Source organism: Setaria italica, chromosome VIII (assembly GCF_000263155.2).
Source record: "Setaria italica strain Yugu1 chromosome VIII, Setaria_italica_v2.0, whole genome shotgun sequence".
NCBI lineage: Eukaryota > Viridiplantae > Streptophyta > Magnoliopsida > Poales > Poaceae > Setaria > Setaria italica.
Window position 1 is genome coordinate 6,850,522 of NC_028457.1, and position 11,181 is coordinate 6,861,702.

The 11,181-nt window shown below is 46.8% G+C and overlaps 1 protein-coding gene across 1 annotated transcript in view; it reads left to right on the forward strand.

Moving 5' to 3' along the window:
• The window catches only part of LOC111258307 (protein FAR1-RELATED SEQUENCE 5-like), a 17,175-nt gene extending 6,971 nt beyond the window's left edge, over positions 1 to 10,204 (forward strand). Inside the window, exons 2-6 of the mRNA XM_022829461.1 lie at positions 7,101 to 7,105; positions 7,213 to 8,370; positions 9,809 to 9,857; positions 9,943 to 10,031; positions 10,172 to 10,204. Coding sequence (XP_022685196.1) covers positions 7,101 to 7,105; positions 7,213 to 8,370; positions 9,809 to 9,857; positions 9,943 to 10,031; positions 10,172 to 10,204 — 1,334 coding nt within the window. The remainder of the gene's footprint in view (positions 1 to 7,100; positions 7,106 to 7,212; positions 8,371 to 9,808; positions 9,858 to 9,942; positions 10,032 to 10,171) is intronic.
• The last annotated feature ends 977 nt before the right edge of the window (positions 10,205 to 11,181 follow it).

Consider the following 11,181-nt stretch of genomic DNA (forward strand, 5'->3'; position numbering starts at 1 on the left):
GTTTAGGACTGATTTATAATAAACCCAGGGACCTATTTTGTAATACTTTTGGGGGGTGGAGGGGCTTATCTGCGAATAAGTTTATGAGAAGTGGTTGGAAGGACTATTTCGCGAATAGTAGATTCTTTGGGGTTAGATCGGAATTTTGGGGTTTCTTCTTCCTTCCTCTCCAGGGACTTGGAGAGGGAGAGAGAGAGAAGGTGGGGCAGGTGGTGGCCGGCCGGCCTGGCTTCGCCGGCGGCGAGCCCATGGACCGGGGGCGGCGGAGGAAGGGGGCTCCGTTTTGCCCCTTACCTTGGAGCTTTGGAGAGGGAAAGGGGCGGCCGGCAGTGGTTCGGTGGAGGCGGTGTTCGGGTGGAGGAGCTCGAGCGGTGGCGGCGGGTCGGCACGAGCGGCGGGTGGAGGTGGTCAAGGGGTGCGGTGCGGCTTGGGGAGAGGGCGGCCGGGGCGGCTCCCTTTTATAGCCGGCGAGATGGGGGCGGCCGGTGTCGCGGTGGGGTCGGCGATGGCGTGCGGCGGGCGGCGCCGGAGAGCGGTAGGGGCCGGCGGTGGCGTGCGGCGGGCGGCGTCGTGGAGCGGGGTCGGGACGCGGCGTGGCGGGCACGCCGGCGGGCTGGCCGGGGCCGGCAGCCACGCCGGCACCGGTGACGTGCGCCTGCTGGGGCCGGGCGGGCCGGCGCCACGCGCCGGGCGTGGGCGTGGCAGGGCCCGGGCGCGCGGGGTCGGGCGCCAGAGCGGCCCAACGGCCGGGGAAGTTAAGGTCGGGGGGGGGGGTCCGGTTGGTGGAGGTGGAGCCGGCCGGGAGGAGTGGCGCCAGTAACCAGGAAGAAGAAATAGAGAGGAAAGAGAAGAAGGAAGGAAGAAGAAAGAAGAAGGAGGAAGAAAGGAAGAAGGAAAAAGAAAAGGAAAAGGGGAGGGGGAAAAAGAGAAAGAAAAAGAGAGGGATCGGCGGCGATTGCGGCACGCGGTCGGAGCACGCGCGCAGCGTCTGACAACGGCACGCGGCGGAAGATACGGGCACGGATAAAGAGATAGGGGCCGGCTTGGGTGTCGGGACGGCGAAATCACCGGGGAGACCTTTCGATTTCCGGGAGCTCAGCGGTAAAAAGATTTTAAAGACGATTTTTAACGGGTGATTTTAGTTGGTGATTTCCGCGGATGTTACAACTTTACGTGGCACTTGGCTATTACCTTCTTCATAGAGAGACAAACCACAAACATCACACTTGTCTTTGCTTTGATTATCTTTGTAGTAAAGCATGCAATTATTATAACAAACATCAATTTTGACATATGCCATACCAAGACCCTCAAATAGCTTCTTTGATTGATAGAAGTCCTTGGGCAACTTAGATTTGGGAGGCAATAGTTCATGGATTAATTCTAAGTTTGCCTCAAAGTGTGCAATTGACATGTTATATTGTGCTTTCAATGCTAGCAGGCGTGCCATACTAGATAGGGATGAGTGTGATGTATTCTCATGTACTAATTGATCAACGTTTTGTACCATCCTATAAGAAGCTCGAGCAGAGGCAGATGGCTGCTCATCAATTAGTAGTGGATGTTTACCAACTAGGCTAGCTAACATTTCATCAATGTGGTCAGTTTCAGCAAAATTCTCATCATGTCCACCTTCAACATAGGTACTATCAAATACCTCACCATGTGTTGTCCATATTCTGTAGTCTTCCTTAAAGCCAACTCTACACAAGTGCATCTCTATTGTTAACCTGTTGTGCCTAACACAATTGCGACATACTGCGCAAGGACACTTAATGGTGCCATCTTCAACTAGATAAGGCATAGAGAAGGCACGATCCAAAAACTGGTTGGTGTTGTCTATCCAGTCATTAGAGGGGGGCTGTGTACGAGACCAACCAATGTACATCCACTCATGTTCCGCCATTCTTTTTTCTGTGTACGAGAACAGAAAACTTGATTCTCAGTATATATGGATCAATGCAAAATTGATAATGAACATAGCATAGCATCAGTTAAGTTCAGATGTGAGGCAAATGTTGCATTCAGTATCAGATCTTGCAAAATTGACACTAGACAACATAGTTTATATACTCCTGATTAAGTTCAGTGCAACTACGCAAAACACAGTGTGACATGCATCAGGCATCCTCATATGGGTAGACCACAACACAGAAAAATTGGGGGGAAAGATGAAGCTTTATTACCTCACTCCGAGTAGAAGCAGGAAACGCAGATCGGCGCAAGGCAGGACCTGTCTCCTCCAAGCTTGGCTCGGTGTCACTGCTGCGTTCTCCCCCAAGCCTAGCTCGATGTCGCTGCTGCCTTCTCCTCCTCAAAGCTCCGACGGAGGCTGGCCTAAGGGATGACGGCTGGATCTAGGGTGCCAGCGGACTGAGAGGTGGCAGAACTCGAGCCTAGGGCGGCATCGGCTTGAGGTGGCAGGGAGAGGTCCGCAGAAGCGGCGGCATCCAGAGAGGCGGCGGTGTCCTGAATACGGACCTAGGGCAGCGGCGGCCTAAGAGAGGTGGTGCGCAGGGGATGGAGCTAGGGCGGCAGCGGCCTGAGAGAACTAGAGGGGCTCCCACCTAGGGCGGCGGCGGCGGCCGGAGCGGACGGCGTGGCTCCCAGCTAGGCCGCCGACGGCGGGGGTGCGACGGCCATAGGTGGTGGGGGTGTGATTTTTTTCCGGGGCTCAAGCGGATGCGGGTGAGTGGATGACGGCGCTGGGAAGGAAAGGGTTTTTGGGGTGTCTCGGGCTGTATGTTGAGCCAAAAAAATCATGGCGCGGCCGAGCGGGCCTTTTTCTTCCTGGGCGCGAATGCCAAACAAAGCGCGGGATGTGGCGCGAATGTGAACTTTTTCCACCAAAACGAGGAGCAGTGGCACGTGCACAACATTTTTCATGAGAGTTTACAATAACTCTCATGTTAATGAGTATATTTCATGGCGGGTTATCCAACACCATCACGAAAATTACAATTTTCGAGGCGGTGTGTGAATCACCCTCATGAAAATGAGTTTTCGTGGCGGGATTTGCATCACCTTCATGAAAAATATTAATTTCATGAGAGTTTGTTTTTAACTCACAAAAATTTGTTCCCTTCATGAAATCTCCAGTTTCTGGTAGTGTTATCCCCAAGATAATTTCCAAAATTGGAACGTGGTTCCAAAATACGAAGTTAACCCCCAAAAGGACATTTCTTGTTGAGAGTTTTACTTCTCGGTACTATCACTGGTGGAAAACTGACCTTCCATCCATTCCTTTTTATCCCGATTAATATTTGGCCTGTGACTAAAGGTTCACCAACCGGGACTAAAACTCAAGCACTGGTGGAGGGATCACCAACCGGAACTAAAGAGCCCCTTTAGTCCTGGTTGCAAAGGCTAGTGGCTCTGAGGGGCCTTTTCTCCCGGTTGGAAACACCAACCGAGACTAAAGACCCCCCCTCCAACCGAGACTAAAACATTAGTCCCAGCTGGAAACACCAACCGGGACTAAAGGCCCCCCTTTAGTCCCGGTTGGTGTTTTCAACTCGGAGAAAAGAGCCGTCCCCTCCCCCCACCCCTCCACCTCCTCGATCTCTCTCTCAGAAAATAAATCGGTAGTATAGGGTCATCCTCCACACAGCGCACAGGTACTCTCCTTCCTCCCTCCTTCTCCTTATCCTCTCCTCCCTCCCTCTTTCTTCCTTATCCTCTCCTTCCTTATCCTCTCTTCTTCCCATGCAGGCGAGCGCCTGGGTGCGCGGAGCCGAGGTGGCCGCGGGGCGAGGCGGTGCGTGGGGGAGCCGAGGCAGCGGCTCGGGGCGGTGGCGGGTCAGAGGCGGTGCGTGGGGGAGGCGGCGGCAGAGGCCGAGGCTGAACAGGGAAGGCGGAGGTGGCGCATGGGGAAAGCGGAGTAGGACGGTTGGAGGCTAGGCCGGCGGGGCGCAGGGGAAGCGGAGCGGGACGGGTGGAGGAAGCGGAGCGGTGACACCAACCGAGACTAAAGGGGATCTTTAGTCCTAAAGGAACCCTCCCGCCCCCCCATTTTGTCTCGAACATTTAATCCCGGATGGCTTTTCGGAAGATTTGACTCCTACTAACCGGGACTAAAGGTCCGTTTTCTACCGGTGTATAGAAATATCATTTGCAGTACAAGTAATTATCTTATCAAATATTACTTCTTGGTAATTTATAAATTCCATTCTCATGGATAATTACTCCCAGTCATCTCAAAAGGGTAATGATAAGACAACAGAGAAATAATTTCCCCTAATTATCTCAGAAAAGAATAAAAAGTTGTTTTGTTTTTACTTCTGGTTAATACAGAAATACTATCCCCTAATTAAATAATGGAGAAATCCCAGGCAAGCATTTCTTGTTGGATTTCAACTATCATACTCGCAGTTACACAATGGAAACTATGAAAAGGGATCAACTATCATTCGAATTAACGCAGGAGTAATTATTTCATATACTTAACTGTGTCGTGTATGTTTTGGTATTTAATTGAACACGAACATCCAGTATACTACAACAAACAAGATGATCGGCAATAGAAGTATCATCTAGCCAATCAACCATCTTATATGCTCCTTATAAAAAAAAACCATCTTGTATGCTTGCAAATTCAGTGGAGCACCATCAATTTCCAACTGGTCACTGATGCGTCGTACCATGCCCTACCGCAGGTGGATGTTGCCCTCCACACATGCAGCATCCTACCGCAGGTGGAAGTAATTTTCAAAACAGGAAGAAGCAATATCCATTGAAGTATTTTCACAATGACCGTGCAGAAGAAGTAACTCTGAACGAGACAGCATCAGCTCAACACATCCAGTGAATTGGACATAAAAGAAGTAATTTTCACATTGACCATGTGGCAAAAGCCAAACAAATCGAGCAGCAGGTGAATGTAATATTGAAAGAATACTCCAATCATTACTTCTAGAAATTACTTCTGCAATAGTGAATATTATCATCTGGAAATTACTTGTACACTATTTAAAAATACTTCTCCAAAAAAAAAAGAAATTACTACTGGGGAGATGGTTTAGAAATATATATACGGTTTGAAAATTTCTCCTTTGGTATTACAACTACTGATTGCTAATATTACTACTTCACTTCATAATTATTGAACCAAAGTGTAGCAACAACCTGTGCATCTAAAAAGGCAGCAAGGATATTCCATCTTGCTCCTATTGTGTTCAGGTTCGCTCAAGTTGAGTCCTAGCAGCAGAACTGTGAAATACATCAATAATTATGTCAACTAGATTCCAGATGAAACAGAATAAGTTTCACACACATTAAGAGAAACAAGCTTCTTGCTTCACTTCTCCATTAAATGAAAAGTGAACTTCACAGTAATGGATGGTTGCTAGTATCACTGAAAATACTTCATCTATGCTACTTTTTAAGTTCATGCTCACTAAAGATTGATAATTTTTACTATAGCAAGAAGTAGTCAGTGTTGTCGAATCATTTAGTTCAACAGTCCAAATTGTTGGACCGAGGGAAAAAAAACTTGTATGACCTTCAGTTCAGAAATTTTAAACTTCTTTCCCAGAAAGCAAATTGCTGAAGTGAAAAAAGACTTGTCAATCCGTAACATACCCATGTACTCCAAGCTTCCGGCTGCATCGAAGGCCTCGTGGTACATGCCTGAATCATGCCATTGCCCCAGCAGTTTTCAGTCACATGGATAAAATGGGAGTATATTTGTGTAAAACAAGTAGTAAATACTTCTCAAACAATAAGATGCTTAGCTGATTCTGAATATGATTTGTGCAGTGGCCTAGACCAATAACAAATATTTGAAACCTTACTGGTTTGGCTGAGGGTTCTGAATATACAATACATACATATGACATGACAGTAACAATGATGCGATCATAATTGAACAAACACATATATCTTCAAATAATTACCCTTATTTGATGAGCTCTTTTACTGTGGACAATACTACCGGTTGGTAGTATAGAGTATAAGTCCTTTTTTAGTATGGATAAAATTGTAATTAGCGCGGTATATATTATTCGGAGTATATTTGTTCCGCCGGTCATTTTCCCGCACGCCAGTCCCCCGCGATCCATTCTTCACGCGCCGCCGGCCTCCCGTCGCCCGGACGCCGCTCCGCCCCCGCCCCCACGCCACGCCGCCGGTCTCCCGTCGCGGGGGCGCCGTTCCGCCACCGCCTGCACGCCGCCCCAACCCCGGCCGCACGCCGCGCCGCCGTCTCCCGTCGCGGGCACCGCCGGCACGCCGCGCCGCCTTCTCCCGTCGCGGGCACCGCCGGCACGCCGCCCCGACCCCCCCGACCCCGCCCGCACGCCGTGCCGCCATCTCCCGTCACGGTCACCGCCGGCACGCCGCGCCGCCACCTCCCGCACGTCGCCCCGTCCGTCGCGCCGTCACCGCTCGGCCACCGCCACCGCCGCCTCGCCGGCACCGCCCCACACGCCGCCACTCCCCCACGTCCCACATATCCAGTAACAATTCCTGGAGGTATTCATTTATGCAACTATGAAATTCTTTGTTATTTTTATTTACGAATAAGTGTGAAATATCATATTAATTGTTCCCTTAATAGGAATTTACAAGTTTCAGCTATTTCCTAGCCTACTGTAGAAAACTGAGTTTCATTGAACTTGTACTTATTTAAGCGAGAGAAATAGCAACAAAGCTTTAACTTACATAAAACCTAGCACTGCAAACTTTTATTAGAAGAGATTAGAGAGCTGTAGCAAATGGAACCACTACTGGACTAAAGCTACCAGTCCCAATGAGGTTATCAGATGAAAAACCATTAGTTGCATGGGCCAATTCAGCATAAGATTCCCTCATGTGTTGTTCATCAATGACTGAGCTCCGTTGGTTTGCTTTTATTTTTTTATTCTCTCTGTATAATGAAGACAGTGCAAATTCTAAAATGCAACAAAAACACAACCACTGCATATGGCAACTATTATGGCAAGTTTTTGCAATGGCTTATTCCTTGAGTGGTTAGAGCAGGGTGGCAATTTCAGTTGAGGGTTACCACCACAAAGTCCATCATTTCCAGCATTGGTTAGGTCAGAGGGTGTATTGCTTAGCTAATTGCTGCTGATTATTTTAATATTAACCTGCAATTGCAGATGTGGTAAGCTTTGTTAGTTAGGTTGGGATGAAGGACTTCAGTTCCGTCCTATGTTGATACGAAGGTATTATTTGAAATGGTTGAAATACCTGTAATTTTTTTTGTTGCAGGTTACCGTAATGGAGGCAGAAGGGTACGTTAGCCTGGAGGAAACTAAAGAATATAAGTGTATTGTAGATCAGACTTTTATGAGGGAGGAAGATTTCTATGAGTTTTACAATGATTATGCATACCATAAAGGGTTCAGTATCAGAAAGGGCAGAGTTAGGTACAAGACAGGCACCAAAGAGGTGATATGGAGAAGACTCATGTGCTCCTGTGAAGGATATAGATCTGTTAAGTACTTTGAAAGGATGGATCAAAAAAGACAGCCGCGTGCCCTCACCCGTTGTGGATGCACTGCTAGGCTTGATGTGGAGTGGAGTGAAATTATTGGCACCTGGTATGTGAAGGACTTTGTGGATGTCCATACACATGCCCTTGCAAAACCAGAGCATGTTTTTGTTTTGCGGTCTCATCGAGGGCTTAATGATCCTCAGAAAGTGGAGGTAGTAGAACTGGGACTAGGTGGGCTGCGTCCATTTCAGATCATGGATGTAATGGAGGCCAGCCACGGTGGTCCATGGGAGACTGGATTTCTTTCGCAGGACTTGTACAATTTCTTTTCAAGGTACAAGAAGGGAAAGGTTGAAGGAAGCGATGTAGAATTTGTGTTGAATCATATGCGTCAGATGCAAGAGAAAGATCCGGAGTTCTTTTTCACATTTAGTGTGGATGCACAAGGCAGGTTGAAGAACCTATTTTGGTCGGATGCACAGTCGCAGATAGACTATGGTGTTTTTGGAGACGTCGTTGTATTCGACAGCACTTACCGAGTGAACCGGTACAATCTTCCGTTTGTCCCTTTTATAGGAGTTAACCATCATCGAAGCACAGTTGTCTTTGGCTGCGGTATTTTATCGGATGAAACTATCTTGTCATATGTGTGGCTCCTCGAGGCTTTACTGGAGGCAATGCACCAGAAGCATCCAAAATCCTTAATTACTGATGGGGACGCAGCGATGATGAGAGCTATTGAGATTGTCATGCCTGATGCAGATCACAGATTGTGCAGTTGGCACATAGAGCAGAACATGCTGAAACGGTTCCGTGGTTTGAAGCTCAAGGATTTCAGGAAGTTCATATACCATGCAATGGAGGAGGGTGAATTTGATAGGCTTTGGAGAGAGTTTAGAGGTACCCATAATATCAAAGAAGATAACCTATGGGTAAATAGGATGTACGAACTTAGAAGGAAGTGGGCTGCCACGTTCACAAGAGGGAGACATTTCTTGGGCATGCAAAGCAATCAGAGGAGCGAGAGTCTGAACTCAAGGCTTCACAACCATTTAGACTGAAAGATGTCCTTGGTTGATTTAATGGAGCATTACGAGTTTTGCCTATCACGCATTCGTCGGAATGAGATTGAGCTTGATGCGAGGGCTCTATGCTCTATCCCATTCACTAAGATTTCTGCTGATGTTCTTGAGAAAAGTGCTACGCAGATCTTCACACCAACTATATTCCAGAAAGTGAGCTTCCAGATAAAAAAATCAAGTAATTGGTCGGTGACAGAGGTGACATTGCAGAATGGGTGTTTGAGGTATGAGGTTTCATTGCAAGGCAACAACAAGCGTTCGTTTCACGTGACTTGTACCTTTGGGTCATCGTTGGTTGATGCTAGATGCCATTGCCGGAAGCTGGAGCGGGAAGGAATTCCATGTGCTCATACTTTCTGTGTCATGAAGTATTCTCATATAGAGAGCATCCCTCCTTGTTGTGTTTACGTGAGGTGGACTATGAATGTGAAGAGTGCTTTCCCAACGGAGATGCGTACCAATACGCATGTTTGGACTGAACAAATGGATCGTTACCATTCCCTTCGCTCAAAGGGCAATCGTGCTTTATTCAAAGTTTCTAGGAGCCAAGATGAGACGGATAGGGTAATGAAGTTACTTGATGATATTTTGAAAGAAGACACGCAGGAGCAAGGGATGGAAGAGGAAACAACATTTGGGCCATTGCCGGCTCATTTCTCAGCAGCCAACCAGCCTGGTGGCACCAAAGTACTTGATCCGGTGAAGATTGTTTCGAAAGGTGCTCCGCGATCCAACAAGAGGTGGAAGGCAAGCCATGAATTCTGGGGAACTTTTTGAAAATGTGCAGGTTAGATAGTTAAATTTTTTATTTATGCCATTGGGCACGCAGGTGTTTGGTTTTTGTTTCCAGAGTTAGGATGTTTCATGTTCTACCTGCAACAGAAAGATGTGCACAGTAGCTAATTCATTCTGATGTTGTCTCTGGGCAGATTGTTTGTGCTACCTTGCTCATTGGCTCCATGAAATAATTAACAGATTCCTCATTGGCTCCTTGCTCTTTGTATAGGTACACAGATTTATCTTCTGGAGATAAGCTTACAGCTTCATTGATATAGAGGACATTGACCCTTGTGCTTCGCTGATTGCAGCTAGTGGAACTCGAAGAAAGCAAACACAAAAGGTACTGTCTTCTAGAAGTTCAATGTTTGGTTATCCTTGGTAGATGAGATGAAAGGCCTAATATGAATGAGTTTAGCAGGGGTCTTGATTCAAATATTGCTCATTGTTTGGTCTTGTAAATGCCTATTGGCTAGATTGAGGACCTTTGGCCTTTTCATTTCTGTTACAGGTGGAGGAAGATGAATTCGAAGAGCTCTCAAGTTCCTCTCAGGTGGGCTGTTAGCTTACATCAGCCGAAATGTGCATTGCATTATTTGTTACCTGTGTCAGGTTAGCTTGATTCCAATTTGTCTTGTGATCCAGGCATTGTTGTTGCACTGTGGTTAAATGCTGAATGGCAGGATACAACAGCTGCGTTTTTGCCTATGGACAGGTCTTCATCAAATTCATTTGTAATTTATTTGGTGGCAATGGGATGCTTTCCATCTGTCAGGTGATTGTGCTGAACCTGGAGATCAAGTTTTAAAAGATACAGTGTGAGAAAGAAAACAAAGTTAGTTCAACTTCTACTGGCATATGCATCTGTTTTTAGATAATATCTGCTTCACTGAAGTGCTTTGGCTGAAGTTCCTGAGTTTTTTGGCAGGCTGATAAAGATGACCATCAATTATGAAGAATTTATTGCTGCAACTGTGCCTCTTAACAAATTAGAGCGTGAAGAGCACTTGATGGCAGCTTTTACTTACTTCGACAAAGATGGAAGTGGTTATATCACAGTTGACAAGCTTCAACGAGCTTGTGGAGAAAATAACATGGAGGACTCTTTCCTGGAAGAGATAATTTTAGAAGTTGACCAAAACAATGTAAGTTGATTGTCTTTTACTTGAACCACAATACTAATGCTTAAGGATTTTCAGCACAAGTGCAGAACACTTTGGCTACCTAAATATGTCAACCTCGTTCTTTTGATTACCGAGTCCAATGGTGCCTCTCAGGAGTTTTATTTTACTGAAAACTAATGCATGTGCTCATATTTGCTTTTCAGGAGGGTCAAAGTGACTACGCCGAATTCGTAGCCATGATGCAAGGCAACAAAGTTGGACTTGGGTGGCAACCAATGTAAACCACTTTGAATGTAACCTTGAGAGATGCACCTCAAGTACACTGATGCATACGTGATGTACAGATTTTGTTCTCTTTTGTTATTCATCATTTCCCCACATTCGGTTTGTTATCTGGAGTTGCATGTTCTGCCGGCGACTGTGTTTGGGCTCCATGAGCCAAAGTGCCAAACCATGTGCAGGCAGAACAGCAAAATTCAGAGCCTGTAAAATGATGAAGGTAGTAAGTAATCCCAATTGTCACATTGTGGACTTGTGGCCCTGTGGACCCTGTTCTCGGTGATTATGGCAGATTGGCAGTCAGGCTTAGTTAGCTGTATGAGGTGAGGGGGCTTGTAGAACTGCTGGGTGCTGCTATAGCCTATATAGGCCTGTAACTCTGCAACTTACTGTGCGCGTCTCCATATTGATCCGGAGATGTTGCATCAGTGCAAAACAACGTAGAGTTGGTGGAGGTCAATTGTTTTGCTCAAAACTAGTT